General features: G+C 57.0%; 1 protein-coding gene across 1 annotated transcript; it reads right to left on the bottom strand.

Annotated features, from left to right (window-relative positions):
• Positions 1–4,409: 4,409 nt before the first annotated feature.
• GNA15 (G protein subunit alpha 15) lies at positions 4,410–24,421 on the bottom strand. Its single transcript, XM_032305815.1, has 7 exons — positions 23,871–24,421; positions 17,458–17,642; positions 13,105–13,259; positions 12,382–12,510; positions 9,780–9,909; positions 8,576–8,729; positions 4,410–5,751 (listed from the first exon to the last, which is right to left on the bottom strand). Exons 1-7 carry the CDS (start codon positions 24,013–24,015, stop codon positions 5,525–5,527), a joined length of 1,125 nt encoding a protein of 374 aa, XP_032161706.1. The 5' UTR covers positions 24,016–24,421; the 3' UTR covers positions 4,410–5,524.
• Between the last annotated feature and the right edge of the window lie 1,796 nt (positions 24,422–26,217).

The raw sequence follows: 26,217 nt of genomic DNA, 5'->3' as shown, positions 1-26,217 counted from the left end.
GCCAACGGTCATCATTTTGTGGCCAGGACAGAGTGACCGGCCCAGGCAACGGTCAGTGCTGGGGGTTAAGTTATCGGGTAGAAGTTGGTTGGGGAGAATGGTCTTTGGATAATCTCAAAGTGTCTTCCAATGGGTTCCTTTTATTTTTTTTTTAAATTTTAAATTTTAATTTTAATTTTTTAAAAGATTTTATTTATTTGACAGAAGGAAATCACAAGTAGGTGAGAAGCAGGCAGAGAGAGAGGAGGAAGCAGGCTCCCCGCTGAGCAGAGAGCCCAATGTGGGGCTCGATCCCAGGACCCTGAGATCATGACCCGAGCCGAAGGCAGAGGCTTTAACCCACTGAGCCACCCAGGCACCCCTATTCTTAATATTTTAAAAAATATTTTATTTATTTATTTGACAGAGAGAGACACAGCGAGAGAGGGAACACAAGCAGGGGAAGTGGGAGAGGGAGAAGCAGGCTTCCCGCCGAGCAGAGAGCCCGATGCTGGGCTGGATACCAGGACCCTGAGATCATGACCCGAGCTGAAGGCAGACGCTTAACGACTGAGCCACCCAGGCGCCCCAATATTTAATTTTTTTTTTAAGTAGGCTTTGTGCTCAGTGTGGAACCCAACACAGGGCTTGAACCCACGACCCTGAGATCAAGAGTCAGTCCCTTCACCCACTAAACCACTCAGGCGCCCCCTACAGATCACCTTTGCGTTAGAAAGAGGAAACTGTCTTTTGGGGGAAGCCCAGCGAAGATGGTGTTTACATCACTAGGAGTGTGATAAATGGGCATCCTGGGCGGGAAAGGGGGGGGTGCTGCTGGGATGTTCCCACCGGAAGTGTGTATCCCCCATCTGACCCAGGAAATCAGCCCCCAGACCCACCCTGAGGCACATCCCGCAGAATAAGTGGCCTGCACCCTTCCAAAGGTCAAGGTCAAGGAAAGTCCAGAAAGACAAAGGAGCAGGGCTGCGTGTCAAGTCTGGGACGGAAGGAGGCCCCTCGCCCCTCCCCCAGCCGCTACGGGGCCCGGAGTTAAGTGCGGGAGTGAACCTGGACGGGACTCGAGCGTTGGGGCGGGGGTGGGGGGGGTGGTGGGGGAGGTGTCGGAAAACACGGTGTCAGGACGACTGATGGGATTTTCACTCGGGCTCGAAGTTATATACACGCGAGATTGCCTGAACTTGACCATCGTCCTTTGCTTACATAACAGAAGGTGTTTGTTCATGGAAATGCACGGTGTTTTCCGGTGAAGGTTGGTGATGTCTCCAACGCACTCTCAAATCACTTAGAAAAATGGAGAAAAAGGAGGAGAAGTTGTCTATAGAACACAGTGTTTGCTTTTAGATCATGCTTACAGGCAGAGACAAAGCAAAAGGTGAACCCCGGGTGGATCCAGCTCTGGGATCTAGATTTTCTTTCCGCAAAGGGATAAATAGTAAATATTTTGTGCTTTGCGGGCCAGACTGTCTCTGTCACAATTACTCAACTCTGCTGTCATAGCGGAAGCTGCCGGGGACAATATGTAAACGAATTGGCGCTGTGCCGATAACACTTTATTTGCAAAAAAACAGGCTTGGCGCAGGTGGTTTGTCCATCCCGGACCTAGATGAGGGGCACACGGAAGTTCATTGTAATAGTTTTGCAACTTCCTTCCTAGCTTTGTGATCAGATTGTGGTCCCTAAATATCACCTCCCAAGAAGCAGGGCTCCTTGGAGAAATGGCGGGGTCCGGGGCCAGGGCAGGGTGAGCCCACAGCATGCCTCGGGGCTAGAACATGACCTCTTAAATCTGGCGGGGGCATGTCAGAAGGACTGAAGGGCCCACCTGCTGTCATAGAGCAGGACAGTCACCGTCGTAACCGTCTTGGAGTGCACGGCTCCGTGGCGTGAAGCACTGTCAACACCCCCACCCTCCGTCTCTAGAACTTTCCATCCGCCCACACGGAGACTCTGTCCCCACGAAGCACGGACTCCCCACCCCTGCCCCAGCCCCGGCTCCCACCCTCTCCTCTCTGTCTGTGCGGAGGGGACTCCTCTGGGGCCCTCCCGGGAGTGGGGTCCTACAGGACGGGTCCTTCTGGGTCTGGCCGCTCTCGCTGAGCCCCGTGTCCTTGGAGTCTCTCCGCATCACGGCAGGAGCCCAGGTCCCTTCCTTTCTGAGGCTGGATCGTGTTCCCGCGTGGGGATGGACTACGCGGTGTTTATCCTTCCTCCCCAGGTAGACACTCAAGTTGCTCCAACCTCTTGGTGTGCAACGTGGGTGTGCAAGTAGCTCTTCAAGACCCTGCTTTCAATCCTTTCAAGTGTGTGTGTGTGTTTTAATAGAACAGTTCCAGGCAAAAGATGCAGAGAAAAGGAAAGCATTAGGATATCACCATTTTTGCGGTCCCAAATGATGTCTCTTGAGGAACATTCCCCAATGGCTGCGAAGACCATCAGGAGAAAGGCTCGTGGGCAAATTCGTGATCGATGAATCAGACTGATGCCCCCTAAACCCAGGGATCAATTTAAACACAGAAGACAGAGAGAATGAGCTGGATGTTCCACTGTGTGTCTCCTGGAGAGGGGCAGAGACGCAGGGACCTGCGCGGAGAGAACCAAGCAGAGGTTCAGTGTGGAGGCTCACAGGCCGCCCGGGAGTCCCGTTTCCAAACAGGTGAGTTCGCAGGGGTTACGGGGAATGAGGAACACATCTGTCGACACTGCGGCTGCCCCTTGCCCTGTCCGGAGGCTGGGAAGTTCTACGGGACAAATGGCCTGGGTTCTTCAACAGATAAATGACCAAGAAGAAAAGGTTGGGGGCTGCTTCCCGAGGAAGAGAGTTACAGCAGCTAGTGCCACGTGCGGGCTTGGGTTGTGAGCAAACGTCTGGGACTTGAGCCCATCAGTGACGAGGGACCCTGTCATCGTGGACCCAGGAAGGGGTCAGTACTGGCCTAGGAGGGCTGAGTCTCCGTCCTGGCTTCGGGGCCAACTTCCCCTTTAGGGATCTGTGCAAATGTTCTTAATTTCTTAATACAGCAATCATGAATACGTAATGAGCCCAGTCTGGATTTCATTGGTCTTTTCTACCAACAGGTGTTGAGCCCACAAACGCCCACATGCAGCCCTGACTCTCCCCCCTGCTTTTGTAGGTTTGATATTTTCCATGATTTAAAAAAAAAGATTTTCAAAAGAGTTGGATGACTCCTTGGCCAGGTGACGGAGGTGCACAGAGGTGGCAGGCTGACGATGCGGCAGAAATGGCCTTCTGCTTCGGTGGTCCTAAAACCCGTAACCTGAGCCCAATCATGAGGAGAATGCCAGGCAAACCTTCACCACGGGACTGTCCAGGAGATATGGTCACGTCCTAACTCCCGGGATGTGGGGATGTGATCTTCTGTGGAAACAGGGTGTTTGCAGACGTCATCAAGTTAAGATGAGGTCATTGGGGTGGGCGCCCATTCAGTATGACTGGTGACCCTGTAAGGGACGAGAATGTGGACACAGATACAGACGCACACAAGAGAGGGGTCCACGTGAAGATGGAGGCTGTGATGGAGAGACAAGTCCACAAGCCAAGGGGTCCCTGGAGCTCCCCGGGAGCAGGGAGGGGCCCTCCCAGCCACACATTTTACTTCTGCTCTCCAGAGCTAGAGTAAATGTCTGCTGTGTAAGTCACCCAGTTTACTTTGTTCTAGAAGCTGGGGGAACAAATGCAGTCCCAGACCAGCGTGCTTCAGAACGCCCAGGATCAGCAAAAACAGAGGAAGCCGGGAGCTTTGGTCTACCCGCTAGACTGGCTGCTCCCCGATTCATGAATCTCCGGGAAAAAGCCAGGAATTTCTCTAAAACTCACAAACGAGGCAAGTCTGAGAAACTGTCATGGCCCAGAGGTGCCTCAGGAGGCGTGATGGCCTCAGGTTGCGTGGTGTCCCGGCGGGGGTCCTGGGACAGGAAAAGGACACGAGGGGGAAACTGAGGAAATCTGAATATCGGGGGGACTTCAGTTCATGGCGAGTCAATGTCGGGTCATAGATGATCAAGAAAAGGCGCGCGTGAAGGTCGGATGTTTGTAATAGGGAAACGCGTCATTTCGTGGGGTGACTCTTCTAGTTTCACATTTTTTTCTGTAAATAGGACTATTCTGAAAAATAGTATATATTTTTAAAAATAAAAAAAAAAAAAGAGGTGCCTGGGTGACTCAGTGGGTTAAGCCTCTGCCTTTGGTTCAGGTCATGGTCTCAGGGTCCTGGGACTGAGCCCCGAATCAGAGCCCGGGCTCTCTGCTCAGCAGGGAGCCTGCTCCCCCCCACCACACTCCGCTCCCTGCCTGCCTCTCTGCCTACTTGTGATCTCTGTCAAATAAATACCTAATGTCTTTTAAAAAAATAAATAAATGAAAGTTAAAAAAAAAAAAAAAAGCGTGCAAAGAATCAGTATCTTGACGTCACCAAACCACAGGCGGGAGCCTCGGTTAAACGACTGCATGTCTCTGTGTGGGTCTCCCTGCTGACCACAGAGGTGGGCTGAGGCCTCTGGGGCACCGTGGTCTGCGGGAAGTGGGACCATCTCCGCCCGCATCTCCACCTTCATCAGAGGTGGACGGCGGCTCCTGGAATTCGGGGTGAGCAGCAACGCGGCTGGGCTCGAATGCCAGCCCCTATCAGACCCGCCCTACCGCCCCAGGCCGGGGACAGATGCGACGCCACCTCCACGCTCCAAGCGCGTGGGTCCCGCACCAAGGACGTGCCCTGCACGGGTGGATGGACCCCGGCGACTTGTGCCCACCTTCTCCACGCGGCTACCCCACCTGGGACAGGCGCCCTGAGAAGGGGCCGCGCAGTGAGACCCAGGACGCCCCCAAGAAATCACAGGTGTCCGGCCTGTCCTGTTTTTAATGTCTCGCAGGGGCCCCGCTGGGGGGTGGGGGGGAATAAATAGAGAAAGGTCGTGAGACGCAGCGCCGGGCCCCCAGCCTGGGAAGTGGGGGAAGCGCGTGGGCCTCGGCCTCCCTGGTCTGTAAACAGGGCGAGACACGCTTGGAGGCACAGACTCTGGAAGGGACAGCGTTTTCGGGGTCTCTTTTCCCGCCGGGGACAGGGAAGTCCCCGCGCTCCCCGGACTCAGGCTGGCAGGCGCCGCCTCCCGTCCGCCAGGGGGCGCCAGAGTCCGTCCCTGGGACCGAAGTCGCCCCCCGCCCCGCCCCCCGCCGCCGCCCCCAACACCGGGCCGGCGCGTCGCCTCCGTGGGGTCCCCGGCCTCCGCCCCGGGGAGACCCTACCCAGGGCAGGGCCCCCTCACTCTGCCTCCGCCCTGCCGTCCCAGGCGGCCCGTGTGCTCCCTCTCCCGGGAGGTAAACGGAGCCCAGCGAGGGCCTGGGGAGGGCCGCGAAAGGAGCAGGCGGCGACCGGCCTTCGACCCGCGACCCACTCGCCGCCCGCACCCGGGGCTGAGCGACGGGGGCATCCGGGCTCCGCGAGCCCCGGGCCGCCCGCAGGTCCCGCCCGCCACGCGCGGGGCGAGCCCGGGGGCAGCGGCGCCGGGGTCACAGCAGGTTGATCTCGTCCAGGTAGCGGGCCAGGACCGAGTCCCGCACGTCCTTGAAGACCTTGCGGATGTTCTGCGTGTCCGTGGCGCACGTGTAGTGGCTGAAGAGGCGCCGGGAGCGCGGCCCCCTCCTGCTCCCGTCCGCGCCGTCCACGCAGCCCGCGTACATGCCGGTGTACATGTCCAGGATGAACCTCTTGGCTGCCTCCGCGTCCTGCTTCGGGCCTGCGGGGAGAGGAGTGGCCAGTCAGGGCTCGCGGTCCGCGGGGCGGGCCGGACTCTCCCTCATCAGGGCGGCAGGGCCGGCAAGGACGACGCAGCACGGCGCAGGCGGGCGCCATCTTTGGTCTTTATACAGGGTCACATGACCATCAGGTCCAGCCAATGGGAGCTTCAAGAATGGATTCCGGTGTGACACATGACCTGGGATGATCCAATAAGACTGGGCTCTGGGACTTTGGGCAGAACCGTGTTAAAGAAAGAAGCTCACGTGTCTGGGTTTGCGACTGAGGGGCTGGGAACCTGGAGCTGCGGACAAAGGTCTCTCTGAGCGGGGCAGATGGGTAAACCGAGGCCAGGAGAAGGGGAGGGATGGCCACCCTGGGGAGGCCGCTGACATGAGCAGCCTCTCTGTGTCTGTCTAAGTCTTTGTCTCAAGCCAGAGCCCACGGCCTGGCTCTGCTACTTCCTAGTTGGGTTGCCTTATTCCGTCGTCCCCGCAACTGCTGCGAGCCTCAGTTCCCTCACTTGTAAAATGGGGATCCCAACCGTCCCCAGCCGCCCAGGGTTGTGAGGATTCAATGCAGCCCTGTAGAGGGCTCTGTACTCAATAATGAGAAAGTTGTTGGCATTCTTCCAGAAAGTTAGGATCCCCAGCGGGTAACTCTGCTGGCTCCTGATCCAGACTGCCTGGGTTCGAATCTTGCCTCTGCCACTCCCCGGCTGTGTGGCTTTTGGCAAGTGTTTGCACCTCCTTGTGCCTCGGTTTCCCCACCTCTACGTGGTGAGAAGAAGGAATTCTGCTGCACTAGGTGCTTCCAGTGGGGTTTGATGCGTGAGCTGTTGTTATAATCACAGATGTTATTTAGTACAGAAGAGGGAAGGACCGAGCGCCAGAAGTTGGCAAAGAGTTCTCCCGCCTATGGCTGGGAGAAAAAGGTGAGTCATGAAGGTTTCCTTTGATGTGAAAGAAATAATCCTTCAAAACTCTCCACTTTCTCCGCATCCCCAAACTCTCCTGGCCATGTCTGCCATGCTGGAATAAGCTGACATCTGTCTCCCAGGCCCCCAAATCTGATTGGCTGATTGGTCTGATTGGCTGAGAGGAGCTCCCCTGGGCTCTGAGACCTGACAAGGCCAAAGGTCACACCCATGGTGATGCCACCAAGTTTATAGCGGCATCTGCCATGGTTGCCTGTGTATTGGGGTGACTAGCATTCCCCCAAATCCCTGTCCACCCAGAACCTCAGAGCATGACCTTATTTGGAAATATGGTCTTAAGTTGTCATTAGTTAGCCCGCAATGGCGTCATACTGGATTGGGGTGGGCCTGGTAGCCCATGACTGGAGTCCATATAAGAAGAGGAAACACACACACACATGGCCGTGTGATGGCTGAGGCCAACTGGAATGCTGTGTCTGTAAGTCAAGGAACCCCAAGGATTGCAGGCAACACCAGAAGCTAGGGGAGATGCCTAGCTCAGATGTCCCCTCAGAGCCTCCAGAAGGAACCAGTCCTGCTGACGTCTTGATTTCGCACTTCCGGCCTCATTACCTGAGGAGGATACACTTCAGTGGTTTCCTGCCACCTGGTTTTTGGCCCCAGAAAATGAAGCCAGCTTGTCTCCAGGATAGCAGCCATCACTCCCCTCCCTGTACGTGGGTGCCATCTGGCCATCGAGAAGGGAGTCTCTTTGACTTCTTTTGAGTATGATCTGGCCCCAGTGACTTGGTTGACCAATAGAGTGAGGCATCTCTTACCATCTGGGACTTCTGAGGCTCCCCCCTGCCAACCCCCTGAGGCTGGAGTCTGGTCACCCCAAAACAGTCATGCTGTGAGCAAGCCCAAGGTTCATGAAAGGACCTGGATTAGGAGACACCAGCTGGGGCCAGGGAGGCATGTAGAGGGAGAGGGGGGGGAGAAAGAGAGAGCAGGAGGGGGAAGGATGGGGAGGCAGGAGGAGGAGGGCGTAGAGGGGTCAGACATACAGTGTTGGAAGTCGGGGGGGGGGTATCTCGCTCGTGGCCACCTCAGCTGATGCCACGCGCATCAAGGATGCGCTCACCCGCCTCACCCCTTCCCAAGTTCCTGCAGCGCGAAAACTTGAGTGAAGTCAAAGGGCTATGTTAAGCCCCTAATTTAGCGGGCGGTTTGTCGCTCAGCTGGGCTACTTCCACAAGTCCCTCCACAGTGGCCCTCCAAGGAGAGTTCGAGCCCATTCACCCCTTCCTGGGACGCACCCAAACCCCACTTGCCCTCTCTTTAGAATATAACCTGCTCCTGCCCAGGGTAGGGTTATAGTCCTGATTCACGCGCCCTCGCCAAGACACGACCGTTGCTACGGGTACCGCGTGTAAGACGGTTGCCGTATCAATGAAAACTGAGCCCTGTGCCTTGGAAGGACTTGTCCAAAGGCCAGGCACTGGTTTCTTTTTGCATCTGCTATCTTAGATAGAGATAAGATGACTACGAAAGATTAAAAAAAGAAGTCTCCAAGATCTAGGCTGATTCTGGAAATAGTTGTTGGCGCCTTCCAGGTGTGGCTTATGACAACGAACTCTACGGCAGACCCACACACAAGAGATCTATGACACCCGCCTCCTTAGAGGCCCCTGTTTGAAGGCACCGCATCAAGAATGGTGGCAGCTGTCACTTTCTCCCCATCCTGCAGAGGGGGGCACTGAGACTCAGGACTTGGGTCTGGACCTCAGGTCTGTCCCATCGCATATGAAACTCCACTGACTCTAGCCGAGGTAGAGTCTGAACCAGCATTTGTCTTGGGAGCTGCTTTCGGGAGATGAAGGGTATAGAAAGTTCTAGAACCACTCACCCTGGAAACTGGGGAAGTAGGTGGCCAGGTGGGAGGTGGGGATCTTCTCCTCGAGGATGTCAGTTTTGTTGAGGAAGAGGATAACAGATGTGCTTTTGAACCAGGGCAGTTCCAGGATGGTGCCGAACAGGGCCAGGCTCTCCTTCATTCGGTTCTGGGTCGGGGGAACAGGTAAGTCATTACTCCAGTGGCCAGCTTGGACCACAGACTCCCCCCCCCCATGTGGAGGTGGGGCTGTCAGCCTAACGTCCAAGAACTTGGGGCTCCCCAGCTCCTGCGTGGGTCAGAGGGGCTGTGCCCATGCTTTTGTGTGCCTCTACTGGCTTGACTAGTGTCCCCACCAAGTTCATTTCCCTCTAGAACTTCAGAATGGGACCTTATTTGGAAATAGGGGTTTTCTAAGATGTAATTAGTTGAGAACAAGTCACAGTAGATTGTCACCTCCCATGGCAGAGGTCCTTATAAAGAGGGGACATTTGGACAGAGATACATGGGGCTAAGACCATGTGACCACAGAGGCAGAGATGGGGTGTCGTGTCTCCAGGCCAAGGGACACCAAGGACAGCCAGCGACCCCCAGAAGTGGGGAGAGCTGGGGACAGAGTCTCCCTCACGGGCTCGGAAGAATCAGCTGACATGCCCATCTGGGGTTTGTGGCCTCCAGCCCTGGGAGAGGAGATGTCTCTCTGTGGCTCCAGCCCTCAGGCTGTCACACTTTGTCACGGCAGCCACAGCAAACCAGGACATGGCAGGGGTGGGGGTGGTGTGTGCTACATTCGACCAAGATCTGTGGCAGAATGACCTCAAATTTATTCTGTTGCATTTGGTCTGACAGTTAAAATTTTAGCATCGACCCTTGGATTCCCCAGACTGGGTGTGTGAAACTTTAACCCCTAAAAGCGCAAATGTCTGAAGCGAGCCAGGTCCTAATGAGGAGAAGGGTTCACAAAGGAGCAATGCCCAGCCTTTCTGAATAAAAGCAGGACGCTCTCCCTGGGGCATGACCCATTTTCCCAGGCCAGCTGCATTGTGCTTCCTGGGGCCATGTCTCGGGATGAGAGAGAGAGAGAGAGAGAGAGAGTCCGGGGTGTTTATGGATCTGTGTCTTAGACTCAATGTTCTGACCACAGAAGAGTGGCGGTGGGGTGTTTTGCTCAGCTCCACATCCCGGGCCAGCAGGAGGCAGCACCCGCGGTGGCCCTCACCTCCTGGTTGTTCTCCTCCAGACACTGGTCGTATTCACTCAGCGAGGCCAGGTAGATGAGGGCGATCACGTTCTCGAAGCAGTGGATCCACTTCTTGCGTTCTGACTTCTGGCCCCCGACGTCCACGATCCTGCCAAGGATCACCCCCATCAGACCTCATCAGGACCCCCTGCCATGGCACCCTGGACCCCAGGCACATCTGGGGCGTGTCAAGATCCATATTTATTTATTTATTTTTATTTTTATTTTTTTTAAAGATTTTATTTATTTGTCCGAGACAGAGGGAGAGAGAGCGAGCGAGCACAGGCAGACAGAGAGGCAGGCAGAAGCAGAGGGAGAGGCAGGCTCCCTGCCGAGCAAGGAGCCCAATGTGGGACTCGATCCCAGGATGCTGGGATCATGACCTGAGCCGAAGGCAGCTGCTCAACCAACTGAGCCACCCAGGCGTCCCAAGATCCATATTTAATAACAGCAGGAATCAGGGCCAGGCTCCGGGCCAATGCCTCTGCTGTGTGAGTGCATTTCAGCCCCGTGGGGCAGGTGTTACTCTTGGGTCATTTACACATGGAGAAACTGAGGCATGGGAGGGGAGACTTTGCTGAGCTTCTGTTCTGGGATGCCTGATTTCCACCCCGTGGCAGAAGACAGCAGGCCAGACACATCCGGGGTCTGGCAGGTGACCTGGAACCAACTGCAGAATAGTCCAGGACTCAGTTTCCCCATCTGTGACGTGTGCACTGTTCTGTCGGGGCCCACACCGCCCTGTGTGTGTGTGGCCCAGGGCCAGGGCCCAGACTCCACCTCCACACACCGCAACAAAAGCCTGAGCCCTCCCGTCTGTGCTTGCATCATTTTCCCGGGGACGGGACTGTTACCCAGGCAGCCAACAGGAAATGCCAGACGCCCCAGAGCAAGAAGGGACTTGCCCCTTTGTATGGAAAACCGGGCTGGTGCCTGTGGCTCGTGATCCCTGAGTCCAAACCAAACCCTCTTGGCCCTCTTGGGACTCCCTGAAACCTCGGAGCAGAACGGGGGGTGCACTGGCTGAGAGCAGGCTCTGGGGACCGAGACAGGTGTGAGGCATGCCATTGCCAGCCTCCCGTCTCAGAGTCTCAGCTTCCTCTGAGCCCTCACTGCACGGGTTAGCTCTGTCCTTGGCCTAAGAACACACTCAAGGCTTCCCCCCTGAAAATCAGCACCTCGGCGCGGGCTCTCCTGTGAGCTTCCCCAACCTCTATTTTCATTCCTAAACCTTGACCAATTCTTCCACCCACATGCTCACCCCCCCACCCGTCCGTGCGTCTATCCAACCACCCACCGTCCACCCTCCATCACCCGCGCGCCCATCCATCCTCCATCACCCGCGCGCCCACGCACGCACGCATCCGCCCATCCGCCCGTTCATCCACGCGCGCACCCACCTCGGCACTCCTGCACGCGCAGACACTCACCGGCCGTCCACTCGTTCATTCCATCCGCCCGCTCGTCCTCCCACATTCACCAACTTCCACTCTAATCTTGAGCCGATCACCACTAGCAAAGCAGGAGAACCAAGCTCCTCCCCTGGCCTGGTGCGGCTCTCCATCAGGGGAGGAGGCCGACAGCAAACGGGAAAAGATGGACCATCCTTGTAAGGACTATGAAAAGGCCAGAAGAGCATGTCTGAGGGTCCATCCGGGGAAGCGTGGGAGTCAACATGGGGGAAGTGAACACAGCCTGTGTCCGGCCCTCGCTCTGCACCCTCCACGCTCCCCGCCAGGAGCCCACAGACACCGAGCTTGCTGAGGTCATCAACCCCAGAAGTCACTTCTCTCAGTGTCCTCTTCCTCGCCTTGCCTTAGTCTTTGACACTGGCCATCATCCTGCCTGGATGAGCCCCTGTCGCACTGGCTACGTACACTTCCACCTTCCAGCTAAGGCCTGTGTGTGTCCAGCCACGTTCCAGATGCACCAGACTCCTCAGACCCTGGTGCCCCAAATGACTTCATTGTCTAATCGAATACCTCCATGCTGCTGCCACCACCATGGCCCAACATTGACCCCATCACCTTGATTTCCAGATTCTTCCCCTCATCTAGTCCTGCCCCTTCCATGTGCAAAACGATTTTTGCACCACCCCGTCAATACCATCCCATGCCCACTGCGCCTGCCCTTACCAGCCCTTCCTGCTTGGATCATGGTCCTGCCCCCTCCTGCGTCTCCTGACCTCCATTCTCACCCCCCACGAGGATCACCCTCTGAGCTCCCCCAGCCCTGAATCAATCCTTCTGGAATGTCACTGACCACAAAGTTGCTGCTCCCCCTAGCCAGCGGCCCTTCGAGATTTATCCTAATGATCTCCTACTCATCCTTCAATGCCCTAATACCAATGTCCTCTCCTTAGGAAAACCTGCCCTCCGAGAGCTCTGGTTGCCCCACTCTGGGATCTTCCAGCCTCAGACCTGACTGTAAGGGGGCTGAGGGTGTCTAGATCTGGCTCTGCCCCCTTCAGCCTGGAAAGCCCTTGAGGACTGGGACCAGGAAACTCCTCTTCATCCTTCAGGGCCCCAGTTCCTCTGCCCTCCCATAGGAAACTTTCCCCAGCTCTGGGCTGTGAGCTCACCGCAGGTTGGTCTTCTGCACGGAGAAGCAGTACTCATTGATGCCAGTGGTAGGCATGCGGCTTCGGAGCACGTCCTGGGCTGTGGGGATGTAGCCCTCCTCAGTGATGCGCTCCAGGTGGGACAGGTAGCTGTGGAGGGAGGAGCCCTGAGGCCCAGTCTTGCAGCCTTAGTTTGTTTCTCAGACCCCCCCACCCAAAGCCCAGTGAGGCCCCTGCTCGGGGAGGGGCCAGGATCTCTGGCTCTGCAGGTGGCCCAGAGCATCACCCTGACCTGGAGGAGCATTGGGAAGAAGCAGTTTTACCCTCAAGCTGGAAAGCAGCATGACCTCAAGGACAGTATGAACTCAAGAACAGTCTCACTTGGCGGGGGGGAGGGGGAAGTCACCTTCGGGGAGCTGTCACCCAGTGAATCTGTCCCAAGAAAAGTCTCAACTGTCAAATCACCCTAGATGCCCAACATTGTACTCAGGACAGTGTCACTGTGTGATGATGAGCAGTGTCACCCCAGAAATGATGTCACGGCTGGTCAGTGTCCCCCTGAACGACATCACTCTGGAGGAAGACCGTCCATAGCCAGCCCACCCCACAGCATGTCCCACAGCCGGAGCCCACCAGCCTGGACCCTGATTGTCCAAGAGCGATCTCCGGGAGGAGCTCATCCCTGGCTGTGTCTCAGCTGTGCCCTGCACCCCACACCTGCCGCCTGCAGGCCCCCACACTCACTACACAGCTGAATCAAGCAGGTGGAACTCTCGGCGGCGCTCGTAGCAGGCCCGGATACCGGCGTCCCTCCACAGCCACTGTATGGCCACGGCGTAGTGCTTCTCGAAAGTGGTCACCTTGTAGGGGTCCTGGCTCATGACCACACTGGCATAGTGCTGGGGAGGGAAGCACAGGGAACTTCAGGACAGCCTGGCAGGGCAGGGCCACACACATCCCTGCAAGTCACTGCCTCTCTCTGCTAGGGAGCCCCCCCACACCCACACTGCAGTCTTGCTCCACCCTCTGCTCTGCTCCGCACCTGTGTGTCCCCAGACAGAGGGCAGAGAGACAGCAGAGAACACAGTGGGGACATCAGTTCTGGTTCTTGGATGCCTAGGGGGCAAGTTGCTACGGGACCCCCCACCACAGACCAGGTAGTGCAATGAAGCCCTGTGGCCAGGTCTCTCGGGGAGATGGAGGCACGTGCAGCCTGAGCCGCCTGCCCAGCGGCCCCGCATGTTTCCCCTTCTTCGTCCCAGCAACCTCCACTCCATCTCTCCTCCTTTCTTTCTAGCAGGAGGGCGTCCGTGCCTCTCAGACTTCCTGTGGTGGCCTGTGCATGTGCGGGTGTGTGCGCTGGTTTGTGCACACACGTGGGTGTGTGTGCATGTGGGCTTGTAGATGCCTGTGAATCCACATGTGTGTGGTTGTGCATCTGGGCATATGCATGTGAATGTATGTTCCTCCGGACTGGGAATGTAACTAAGATTTCCACGATCTCTAATTAACACCATATTGTTGTATTGCCAGTGCTATACAACAGGGGGAAAAAAAGGAAAGGTGTCAGGTTTGGGAAGGAATATGTTATGCTGTGGTTATTCACAGGTAACATGACTATAGGTAGAAAATCCCAAACAGCCTAGAGATGAGCTGTCAGAATAAACAAGTTAACTTAGCAAGGTTCCTGAATGTGAGATCAATAAACAAAAATCAAACAGGTGGCTGTATATTAACCAGGAACCAGTGGAAATTTTTAAAAATGTAAATCTCATTTACATGTTAGTTAGTTCTGAAAGATATCAAATACTGAGGAATAAATCTAACAACAGATGTGAAAGCCCTCTACACTGAAATGTAGAAAACATGGCTAAGAAAAATTTAAGAGAGCTAAATAATCGGAGGGCTGTGCCATGTTCATGGATTGAAAGACTCAACATTTTTTTAAGCTTCTAGTTCTCCACAGATTAATCTACAGATTCCACGCAGTTCTGCTAAAACCCCAGAAAGGTATGAAGGGGGGGGTGTGTGTGTGTTTGTAAAAATTGAAAAGGTAATTATAAACTTTATGTAGAAATGCAAAAGGGCCTGGAGTAGCCCACACAATTCTGGAGAAGAACAAAGTGGCAGGATTTACACTAGCACGCTCGAAACCTAGATATTAGGAAGCTACAATTATTAACATGAAGTGATAGTCACTCAAAGGTAGATAAAATGACCAATGGAACAGAACAGTGAGCATTAGTGGGTCCAGGCACATTTGAACACCTGATTCATCACAAAGATGAGACTGTGGTACAGTGGGAAAAGCATAAGAGGTATTAGCATGATTGCATATCTGTCCTGGGGGCAGCAAGGCAAGGGGGGGTGAAAGAAAAGCAACATAATCCCTGCCTCACACCCTACTCAAAAATCAATTCCAGGAATGTAAATCTAGATATGAAACAACAAAGCTCCCTTGAAAGATAGCAATAGAGAGTTTTATCATGACCTTGGAGTGGAAAAACATCTCAACCTGGCTCCAACCTCCCTCCCCCACGAACAACACATTATTAACCAGAAGACTGACATGCTTCATTCAAATTAAGAGCTATTCATCCAGACGCCATGAAAATGCAAGGAACGGATGGGGAGAAAATATTTGCAAAATACATAACAAAGTTCTCATATCCAGAACATACAAAGAATATGCTACAAATCAGTAAGAAAAAAACTGATACTTAAAGAAAGAAAGAAAGAAAGAGAGAGAGAGAAAGAAAAAATAGGCAGAACTAAAAACAAAAACAAAAATGGGCAAAAGTTTTGAACAGGTACTTCACAAAAATGGAATATCCAAATTTCCAACACACATATGAAATGGTGTGTAACCACCTTATTAACCAGGGAAATGCGAATCAGAACCACAATCAAAGATGACCAAGAACGCACCAGAATGGCTACAACGAGGGGACAGCATCAGGTGTTGGCTCGGATTTGGGGCAAGCAGAACTCTTCACACGCTCCTGCTTGGAGACAGTTTGGTGTCTCTTCCTGATCTAATCCACTTTCTGATCCACATCGACTTCTATGCAGATACCCAACAGAAATGCACAGGTTTTCTTAAAATATATATGGTGGAAAGGAAAAAACCACAAGTGTGCCCCCAACGATGGAGGAATTACAGACGCGCTGCACTGTGCAGTGCCACAAGCCAGACATGGCAGAACCTTCCACCTAACTCCATGTAGGAGAAGTTCAAAAATAGGTGAGATGCTGAGGGAAGACGGGATAGTGGTTAGCCCTGGGAGGGGGGTTGGGTAGCGATGTTGGGAAGGGGCCTCGCTTCTCCTTCTCGTCCCAGGCCGTGGTTACACACGTGTCTTTGCTTTGTGATGATTCACTGAGCTCACCATCGGGCTTCTCTGGCACGCGTGTTATATCTCAATAAAAACATTACTCTGTAAAGCAAAGCGGTGTAACCAAAGGTGGTGGGGTGGATAGCAGGTGCTTATCTTTGGTCTTCCGCTTGTGGACTGTGAAAATTTAGCCAAGTGTCTCCCCCCTTGAGCCTCCTGTTTTGCATCTGGGAGATGTGGACGACGGCTCCCCGCCGGAAGGGGTTTCCTGCTTACTGTGCCCTACTACATTCCAGGCACATTTTGAGAGCTTTCATCACTTTTAATAGACCCCATTCTTTTACCAGCCCTGTGAGGAAGGTGCTACCAGCCCCATTTGGTCTCCCGAAGTCCTTGGACCAGCTCAAATTCAAAATCAGAAGCTTTCTGGTTCGAGAAAGGTGAGGTCATGTCACACCTGTCGGGATGGCTATTATAAAAAGCAAACAGAGGACAGGTGCCGGTGCGGATGTGGAGAAGCTGGAGCCCTTGTGCCCCACTGGGGGAAATGCAGACTGTTGGAGCCGCTGTGGAAAACAGCGCGGAGGTTCCTCCAAAAAATCAAAATAGAACTATCCTGGGATCCCGCAATTCCACTTCTGAGTGTTGACCAAAAGAATTGAAATCAGGATCTTGGAAAGATATGAGCACGCCCCGTGTTTCCTGTAGCCCCATTCCCAGCAGCCAAGGTGTAGAAACGACCTAAGTGTCCACCAGCAGGTGAATGGATAACGAAAACGTGGTGCGCGCACCCACACACATGCACACGCGCACGCACTCACATGCACATGAGCGTGCACACACGCACACACACACACACACATCAGAATATTACACGGCCTTACAAAAGAAGGGGATTCTGCGTTAGGTAACTGGTCGAATGAATGTGGGGGCATCACGTTAAGGGAAATAAGTTGGTCACAAAAGGACAAACACTGCAGGGCTCCACTCACATGAGGCGTCTAGAAAAGGCAACCCCCATGGATGCAGAGAGCAGAATAGGGCTGCAGAGGGGGGATTTGGGGAGCTGCCGTCCAAGGGGCACGAAGTTGTAGTTAGGCAAGGTGACTATGTCCCAGGGATCTGCCGTCACCAGCCCTGCCTGCTGCACGTGGAGATCGGTTACAAGGGCAGAGCTCGTGGGGAGCTTCGCCGAATAAAATTTAATGAGAAGGGGATGTGACATGTGCGTGCGCAGCGGCCCTCCCGCAGCAGGACAGGCAGGACTCAGTCCAACATTCCCCTGGTGAAATAGGGCCTGGTTCAGGACTCCCGCCCTGGCCATCGCGGGGGCCAGAGATGACCGAGCCGGGGGTCCACGGGGGAGGCAGGAGAGGGGAGCCACTGCCAAGTCGCCTGGGATGCACGGAAGACCCCCGGAAAGTGCTGGATGAACCTAACATGATCTGGGGGCCCAAAGGACTCAGCCATGCTCCACGTGCTGACCTGGGGGGTCTGAGGGGATGTGGTCCTGACCTGGGGGGTCCGAGGGGACACAGCCCTGACCTGTGGGGGCCTGAGGGGACACAATCCTGACCTGAGGAGTCTGAGGGGATATGGTCCTGGACTTTGGGGTGTGAGGGTGCACTCCTGCCCTGGGGGTCCTAGTGGATACAGCCTGGGTTTGGGAGTCTCCAGGGACGTGGTCCCATCCTGAGGTCCAGAGCCCCCACTCCGCCCCCACCAGCTTGAAACCCAGGAGGGGAGGCCCCAGGATGCTCACGCTGCTCTCAGGCCTGCTGAAAGGGATCTGCAGCCGGTCCATGGCCTCGATCATGGCCCGCATGGAGACGAAGATGTTCTGGTAGACGAGGGGCCGGAAGCCCTTGCGGTCCTCCTCCGAGTAGCCCGCCCCGTGGATGATCCGCATCTGCTTGATGAACGTGCTCTTCCCACTCTCGCCGGGCCCTGGGGAGGCAGACAGGCAGCTCAGCCCTGGGGCTCCGGCCGCGCTCCCCGCCCCCCCCATGGCTTCACGGCCCCAATCCTGGCGTGGCCAGGGCCGCGCTCTGCGACCCGGGACCATGACCTTCACCTTCCGGGCCTCAGGCTCCCCCGCTGTAAGACGGGTTTTGCGACAGACCCTGCCCGCCAGCTCCCAGGAAAGGAGTTCACTGTGAGGGGCTCCCGGGGGAGGGGGCAGCAAACTATCCTGCGGGCCGTCTGTTTCTGCGTGGCCGGCTTTGAAACCTCGGACGCTTTTTACGGTTATAGTTTTTAAATTTTTAAATGATGGAAAGAAATTTTTTTGAAAAAGTCTATTTTGTTACATACAGAAGTGATGTGAAATTCGTGGGTCAGTGTCCACAAATAAAGTTTTATTGCACACAGTCATGCCTGTGTGCATACAAACAATCTATGGCTGTGTCCTCAATACAGGTAGACGGGCAATCCGGCCCCCGGGACTGAGAATATTTACTGTCTACTTGTACACGAAAATTCGTGGAGCCCTGGCTTACATGATGCCTAGACAGTGCGAGCTAGGTCAGCTAGGGTTCACTGTTAGCAGCAGTCGTAGCCCTGACTATAGTAGGAATCACTATTATTACTATTTGCTGTAATTCTGGGGGCAGAAACTTTAATGAAGGAAATAGAATAGAATAAATCGTGTTTAGCTGACTCTAGCTGAATGTCAGAGAAGGCCTCTCAGGGGAGGTAATTTGTAGAATTGAGATCTGAAGTCTGGGAAGCTTGCTCTTGTGCCAAAATGTGGAGGAAAGGCACATCATGCAGAGGGCGCGGCCCGTGCAAAGGCCCTGGGGCAGAATCAGGCCTAGTAGTTTGGAGGAACAGAGAAGAGGCCATTTGGCTGGGGCAGAATGGGGGAGGGAGAGAGAGGGAGAGGGGGAGGGCAGGGAGGGAAGGGGCTGGTGGTGCAGGGCCTGGGGACCAGGAGAGGACTTGGACTTGACCCCAGGGAGGTGGGAGCCCTGGAGGGTGGTGGGGTGTGGAACACCTGACCCAGGTCCTCGCAGGTATCCTCCGGCGGCTACTGTAGCAGGGACAGACTGTGGCGGGCAAGGGCAGGCTGGACCCAGGTGGAGAGAAGGGCACATCTGAGAGCTCCTCCGGGGACAGACTCAACAAGACCTTGCTCAGGGATCAGAGGGTCCTTGCAGGGCCGACTGCACGATTCACGGGCCAAGTGCGAGATGAGGCCCTTCTGAGCCCAGAGCGCTGTGGGCTCACCCTGGTCCCACACCCAGGAAGCCGGCCCTGGGCTTGCGACAGCGTCACTAGGATCTCCGACAGCCTGGGCTGGAAAGTCAGACACCCAAGGCTCAAGCCCGCCGCTGTCCGAGCTCTGGACCCTCGCTCCCGGTGTGCCTGTGTTTCCTCTTTTGTGCAGTGAGTGTGACAGCCAGGCAGGGCACGTGGTACCAGGAGGTCCCGCCAACACCTTCCTGCCCTGCCCAGCTCCTGGGGGACCCTGGCGGTGGGTCCTTCCAGGGACAGGATGGCGGACTGGAAGGAGGAACAGGAAGCAGCAGAAAAGGAAGGGGTGGTCTGGTTGGAGCCCAGAAAGAGGAAACGGAGCAGAGGGAGCAGAGAGAGGTGTGTGTGGGGGGAGGTTTTGCCTTGCATCAGCCCCCCAGAAGCTCTGTACCCCCACATATCTGAGGGCAACAAGGGTGGGCCGGGAGAAACCGGTATCTGTTAAGTCCACGGGACTCGAGGTCCAAGAGAAAGACCAGCTTTTCTCTTGCCCCGAGGGACACCAGCAGGGAAAGGGGGGAGCACTGAGCCGTGAGTCAGGTGTGCGGCCGGGCTGGTGCCTGCCTCCGCCGTCACCTGCTCCTGGTCCTCCCTGCTTGGCGGGGGGACCCAAGCCCGTCAAGTATTTAGGGGTAAAAAGCCATCAGGCCTGCAACTTACTTGCAAGCAATTCCGGGGGAGACATGAGTACGTATTATTAAAAACGCGAATACGTAACAAAACAAATTGTAGATAGAATAACGCATCATCTAAAGGACGACTATACACACATGTCTGGTCGCGCAGAGTGTGTGCACAGAGAGGGGGGACCGAGGCCATACGGTAAAACGCCAACATTTGCAGAAGAATCGGGCGCCCCTTTTCCGCGAGGTTTGAACGTGTCTCAAATTGCAAAGCGAAGCGGGTGGGAAGCTTTCGTGCAGCGTGAGGTGCTGGAGGCGACGGCGGAGCAGGAAAATGGCCCCGTCGGAAAACCAGTGACGTTCTCGGCCGTGACAAGCGTGCTGCCCTCTCCGCTACGCGAGCGCGAGGGGAAGCCGTTTAGGAGTCGACAGAAACTCTCGGCACTACCTTTGCCATTTTCCTGTACCTGTAAAATTATTCCAAAATAAGGCGTTTCCCCCCCCACCCCCCGAGCACCCGAACAGCCCACACCACGGGTCCACGGGCTGAAACTGTGCAGCGCGGAGCCGCATGGGTCTGAGATCACGGGGTGTCTTGGGTTCTACGAAGGGAGGCGTCCAGCTCAGCCAATGTCCCTGCGGGGCAGCGTGCGAGTAGCGCAGCCCTGAGCCCAGCACGCACCGCCGCACCAGAGCCTCCCCTGACCGGAGGACGGCTCTTGGCTCACTGTTCGTGTGGGGAAACTGAGTCCCAGGTGGGCTCACGGGCCCGCTGCGGGCCATGCAGCCGATGGTGGCCGAGCTGGGACGCAAACCTCACTCCATCGGAGCCCAGAGCCCGGGTTTGAAGTGGGGCACCGGGAAGCTGCCATCACGATAATCACGGCGAGCGCCCACCCGGGCCGGGGCCAAAGCCACCTGTGCCCGTCCTCGGTCAGTCCTCTCACGACCTCACTGGCTTGCCATCTGCAGAAGACGCCCAAGGGTCAGAGAGGGGAGGTGATTTTCCTAGGGCCACACAGCCAGCAGCAGACTCAAGCCCTAACAGCTCTTAAACCAACAAAACGGGATGCGGCCCGCCAGCCAAGTGAGGTGTCACCCGAGTATCAGACATCCGAGTCATCCGAGAATCAGACGACGTCGTCCGAGTATCAGGTGACGTCATCCGGCTTGGGGGGTCTCGGTCTCCCCCAGGAGTGCAGAGAGCAATCCCAGGCCTCACAAAGCAACAGCTAACTTGATGTTTCTCTCTTCTCCTCTGGTTTGTTAAAGGGAAAAAAAAAATCCTGGTCACCACCGGCACCACAGATCCTGTGACTCATGAATGGGTCACAGGCGGAAAACTCCAGCGGGTGGAAACCCCTCTTTGCAGCCCAGGACCATCCTGAAGCCACGAAGGGTGCCGGGACTGCTCAGCCCCAGGCTCCCGGGCGGCTTCGGGAAAGCCCCTGGTGGGGCTGGGGGAGGGGGGTGCAGGGACAGCTCTGCCCACCTGGCGGGCCAGAAGGGAAGTGGCTGCTTCCTTCTGGGGACGGATGAGGAAGTGGAACCTCGCAGACACCGGGAAGAGCTGTGCCAACCCTGGTCATCACGAGACACCCGTGCGGCTCCTTCCCTAGGGGATGGCAGCTCCAGGAAACGGGGCCTCGGGGGCTCGGGGAGTCAGGTCTGGGCAGCTGGAGGACCGGCGGCTCAGCGTCCGTGTCCAACTCAGGCTCGGGCTGGCTGCCAATCCCAGACCGATCCTGTCACCTCCCTGGGCCTCAGTTTCCCCATCCGTCACTGAGGAATCAGGGCTTTTCTCTCCAGGGGGCACGTTCGCAGGGAGGTCAAGTGCATGGGCTTTGGACCCAGAATTCTAGGTTCTGATCCAGGCTGCGTGACCTTGGGCTCACCGCGTCACCTCTCTGAGCCTCAGTTTCCCCATCCTATCTACCTCCGGCGCTGCGGACAGAGCCAGCTCCTCCGATGGCTTCGTTCGCTCTGATGTGCCTCACTCCCCAACATGCCAATGGCTCCCTGTCAGGGACAGGCTCCTGGCCCCTCAGCCTGCTTCCTCAAAAAGATCAACCACCTCCAGGAAAAAAGAACTTTTGGATTCAATTCCTGTTTTCAAGAAGGGACGGTGGTGTGGAGGCCGCCCTCAGGGCTGGGGATGGGGGGGAGGTCAGGATCACAGACCACAGGGCCACCAGCCGCGCATGGGACGCGGACAACCTCCCCGCCCCCACCTGACTCCGGCAGAAGGGGCTTCCTGAGTGGGGCTGGCTGGGCCGCGGTCTGAGCTGTGTGGGGCCGGGGACCTCTCCTCCCCAGGTCTGGCACAGCTCCGGGGAACATCGCCCTGACACAGGACTCACCCATCCCCTTATTCACTTATAAAGTTTGCTCTGGGCATCCGCTCTCTGTCGGGGTCACCGCGCTCCTGGGCCGGAAGCTGGGGGCCGGGGAAGGAACGAGAGAGACGCGGTCCCCACCTTTGCGCTGTTTGCTGTGTCCCTGGCGAGACAGACCATGGAAAACAGTGAACCAGTCTAAGAGAGGGTCAGTGAGCGAGGGCTGGGGAGAAAGATCACGTGGATGGAGTGGAGGAAAGAGTAGGGTGGGGGGCCTTTGTAGCAGGTGAGTCCGGGAAGACTTCCCGGAGGAGGCGACACATGGGCCATGCTGCCTGGAGTGAGTGCACCAGCCGTGCAGAGGTGTTCTGCTTCTAGAAGAACAGCACGTGCAAAGGCCCTCAGGTTCGGGTATGTGAACTTCAGGTGTGCAAGGACAAGCTCACCGACGCCGATAAGCCCGAGCCTGACGGACGGAGGGAAAGCAGGCAGACAGGACCCAGGAGAGGGCACCGCCCCGAAGGCTCGCGGCCTGGAAGGGATGATGACGGGTTTGGTGGACGACTGGACGCCCGTAACCTCGACAGCTTCGAAGAAACGGGCAAGGGCTTTGAAAGGCACCGACAACCAAAACTCACTGGAGAAGAAAGAGCCTAGCTAGCCCTAATCATATCATTATTAAAAGGTAATCAATCACACATCACGTCCGACACCTACCATTACTGGAACAGCCTACCCGGGCTGAAGAAATCCGAGACAGCTATTAAAGCAATTAAAGTCCTAATTAAAAGCTTCCAGGCTCAGACAGCCTCATTGGCGATTTTACCAACATTGAAGGAAAACAAAATAGTCCACGAAGAAAAGCAAAGAACCCAAGTGGCCGCCCGCGGGTTACAGGAGGGAGAGGCAGGAGCCGGGGTCCGCGAGGCCACGGGGCCGGAGGCTGGACCTGGATGGCCGGCTGCCTTGGAAAACTAAAGTGTCTCTTACCAGAACTACGTATAAGCCTAGACTGAGAAGGGCCTGTGCAGGTGCCGTCCCGGGGTCCCATGGCTCCACCGCTCCGGGCCCCGCCCACTGAGCCGGGCAAGAGCGCGGCCCCCACACAGAAGGCCAGCCTCCTGGCCCAGGGCCGGCCGGCCAGCCCCCCTGACTCCGGGACACCCCACACCTGCCCAGCCCACCCCCCCGCCCCGCTAGGGCTCAGGATGTCCCGCGCAGGGTCAGGCCTGTGGGGGTGGACCCGTGAGCTGGACGGGACCTCGAGCTCTCCGGGGCCTCCCTTCCAACCCGCCAGCCCGGTCGCTCCTCCCTTCTACCCTGATTTCTCCTCCTCCTCCTCACTCTTCTTGCTGCCGGAAAGTATTTTCTCTGTTTGTTGGTGTCTGGGCTAACCTCGGTCTCCCTCGTGGCAAGAGATGAGGTCCACGGCGGCTGGGACCTTGCCCCTGCCCGTGGCTGCTGTGTCCCAAGAGTCACTCACTGTCTCTTGAATGAACGAATGAACGAATGAATGAGTCCGTCCGTCCGTCAGTCCGTCAGTCAGAGCCCCCTGGCAATGCTGGGCCCAGGGCACTCCGCGGATGGTCAAGCCCTCCGTGGGGCAGGCCCGCGGCCGGGGAGAGGGCGGGAGGGCCTGTGGAGACGCAGCCGGGAGGGCCTGGGCGGGCTGCAGCGCGGAGCTCATGGCTCCCCCCACCCCCACCCCCGAGGCCGCCGCAGCAGCCGGAGCCGGTAGGGCGGGCTGGGCCTGCTGCCCCGGGGGCCACCTCCACTGCAGCACCTGCCCCTCGAGGTGGCCGGACCCGGATGTCTCTGTGCCTCTGTCTCCTCGCCCAGAAACGGGCTCCCAGACGCTCCCGGCCTGGTGGGGGGTCTGGTCGGCACCGTGTCCCCGTCCCGGTCCCGATCCCTGTCCCGGTCCCGGTCCCGGGCCCGGGCCCCGGCCCCGCCCTGCTCACCCAGCAGCAAGAGCTTCAGCTCCCCACGGTCCCGTTTCTTCTGCTCCAGGAGGATCCTGTTGATCTCCTGGTCGATGCGGGCGGCCGCCTTCTCATCCTCCGTCAGGCACCACGGGCAGCAGCGCCAGGTCAGCGAGCGGGCCATGGCGGGGATCTCAGCGGGCACGAGACCGCATGGCCCCGGCCCCCGGGGGAGGGCGCCCCACCCAGCCGGCCCTGGAGAGGGCTCTTGGCAGTGGCCCGTGGAGGGGGGCGCACTCTTCTGGGGGGGTCACCCCTAGAGACCCCTGACGTCCCGGCCTTGGGCACCGGGCGCCCTGAGCGGCGAGGCCTGAGTGCCCGGCACAGGCTGGTGGGGGCAGGAGGAGGAGCCCGGGAAGGTGTGGAGGCTCAGGGCTCCCCGCCCATCTCCAGAACTGCCTGCCCGGCCCTGCCAAACTGGTTGAGGGTGGGTGCCCCCGGGGAGGGCGGGCTGCCTGCGAGGGAAGGACCGGACCGCAGTCTGCCTCCCGCAGCGCCCGCTGGGTCCTCCTTCCTCATTCTGGAGGAGGCGTGGACTCCATCCTCCCCGGCCTCTGACGCGGCCTCCAGGCTGGCCCCAGGCCCACCCCTTCTTCCCCTCCTCCGAGCCAATTAGGAGAGATCATCAGAACGCCAATAACGATCTTTTCTGAAAAGCGGTCAAGGCTGGCGGCTCCCATGTGCGGGGGCTCCTGTTACCCGCCGTGTGCGGATAAGCGAACTGGGGCCCGGGGTCAGGAAGTGACCTGCGGGGGCAGCCCCCGCCGCAGCGGCGGAAGGACACCCGGGCCTGGGAGCTGGTGAGGCCCCAGGCTCTAGACGCTGACCAAGCAGCCCTGGGGAGGGGCCCTTCCTTCTTCCTGAGGACATTTATTGAGCGCCGACTGTGTGCCAGGCACCGTTGTATGCACCTTGTATGCACGACAGGGAACAAAAGGACAAAATCTGCGGCCTCCCTGCCTAACATTCTAGATAGAGACCCAGACGAAACCCAACCCAGTTCTCAGACGTATTCTGGCCTGTCGGATGGTGCTAGTCTCTGAACAAGAAATAAAGCAGAGCAGGCAGGGGGTAGGGGATGTTGGGGTGCTGGGGCTGGGGGTGTTAAATAGGGGGTCAAGGAAGGTCACCTTGACCGGATGACCCGCGGCACTAGGAGAAGGAGCTGGACAGGCAGCCTGGGCACAGGGCGACCTTGGGAGTCTAAGCCATGCAGGGAGAGTTCAGGGATTCTCCCAACAAGGTCACGGGGCCACTAGGAGCAGGACAGTGACACAGGGGGAGGGGGGAGTACACAGCTGCTTCCTGGACGGACACTCACAGCAAAAGGGGAGGTCTTGGGTTGTCTCCAATCCCAGAAATCTTTGGGTGCAGAATCCCCTTCGAGAAGTTCTAGAAAGCTCTAGAAAGTTCGTGAAAACCCCTGTCCCCGGAGATATCAGGAGCCTCTGGACACCTCTCAGATGGCGGCAGCAAGGCTCAGAGAGGGTGAGCCAAGCGCCTGGATCACACAGCAGCCGCTGACAGCCCTTCCCCCCCCCCCCCGCCCGGCCGGCGAGATCATGCGGTTTTCTCTGCTGTTGATTCATAACGAATGGCAGATGGGAAGTTCGATAGGGGCCCCCAATGGGTCACCGGGGTGCTAGGCGCTGCCCTGCTCACCCGCCCTCCCGCCCACAACCGGATGGCTGTGAGGAGAGGTGCTCCCTGAGGCAGGAGGCCTGAGCAACTGATTTCCCAGTCTTGTGGCAGATGAAGAAAAGCAGAAATAAGTCTGAGCCAGGCAGCGCTGGGAGGGCCGCGGAACAGAAAGAACCAGCTTGGCAAAACTGGGAGGCCCGGCTGAGTCACGGACCCGGGAGCAGGAGCAGAGGCAAGTGCCAGGTGCAGGACACAGAGGGCCCCCTGGCCCCCCACTGAGTGTTTCCCAAAGGGACACCAGTCCCCCACATGTCACAACAGGACCAGGCTGTGGGGCCTTGGCTTACCATCCTCCGTGGCTCCCAGGGGCTTCGGAGGAAACGACCCAACTCCTCCAACCCCCCCAGCCCCTCTGCCGGCCAGGGGCCTGGTCTCTGTGACTCTCTCCAGCTTGAAAAGAAATCTCCCTTCCGGTCCCTTAACACAGGCGAGCTGCTTCCTTTCCCCCACGCAGGCCGCCGTTCAGGGTGTCTGTCACGTTCTGGTTCATTCGGGAATTGTGTACATGTTTTTAAGACGCACACAGACACTCACAATGCATAAAACATGAATGTACCATCTAATAAACTGTTGGGAAACCGACAGCCACGTGATCGGCGCCCAGGAGAAGGTGACGGCTGTCATC

Source organism: Mustela erminea, chromosome 1 (assembly GCF_009829155.1).
Source record: "Mustela erminea isolate mMusErm1 chromosome 1, mMusErm1.Pri, whole genome shotgun sequence".
In the NCBI taxonomy this organism is placed as follows: domain Eukaryota; kingdom Metazoa; phylum Chordata; class Mammalia; order Carnivora; family Mustelidae; genus Mustela; species Mustela erminea.
This window is presented reverse-complemented; position numbering and strand designations above follow the sequence as displayed.

What these genes read in the sequence shown, in the direction of transcription:
- GNA15 (XM_032305815.1), bottom strand. Translation starts at nt 24,015, where the DNA reads ATGGCCCGCTCGCTGACCTGGCGCTGCTGCCCGTGGTGCCTGACGGAG. An exon ending in GCTGAAGCTCTTGCTGCTGG is followed by an intron (nt 17,643 to 23,870) that starts GTGAGCAGGGCG and finishes CTGCCTCCCCAG; the next exon opens with GGCCCGGCGAGAGTGGGAAG. An exon ending in TCAGCAGGCCTGAGAGCAGC is followed by an intron (nt 13,260 to 17,457) that starts GTGAGCATCCTG and finishes TTCCCTCCCCAG; the next exon opens with CACTATGCCAGTGTGGTCAT.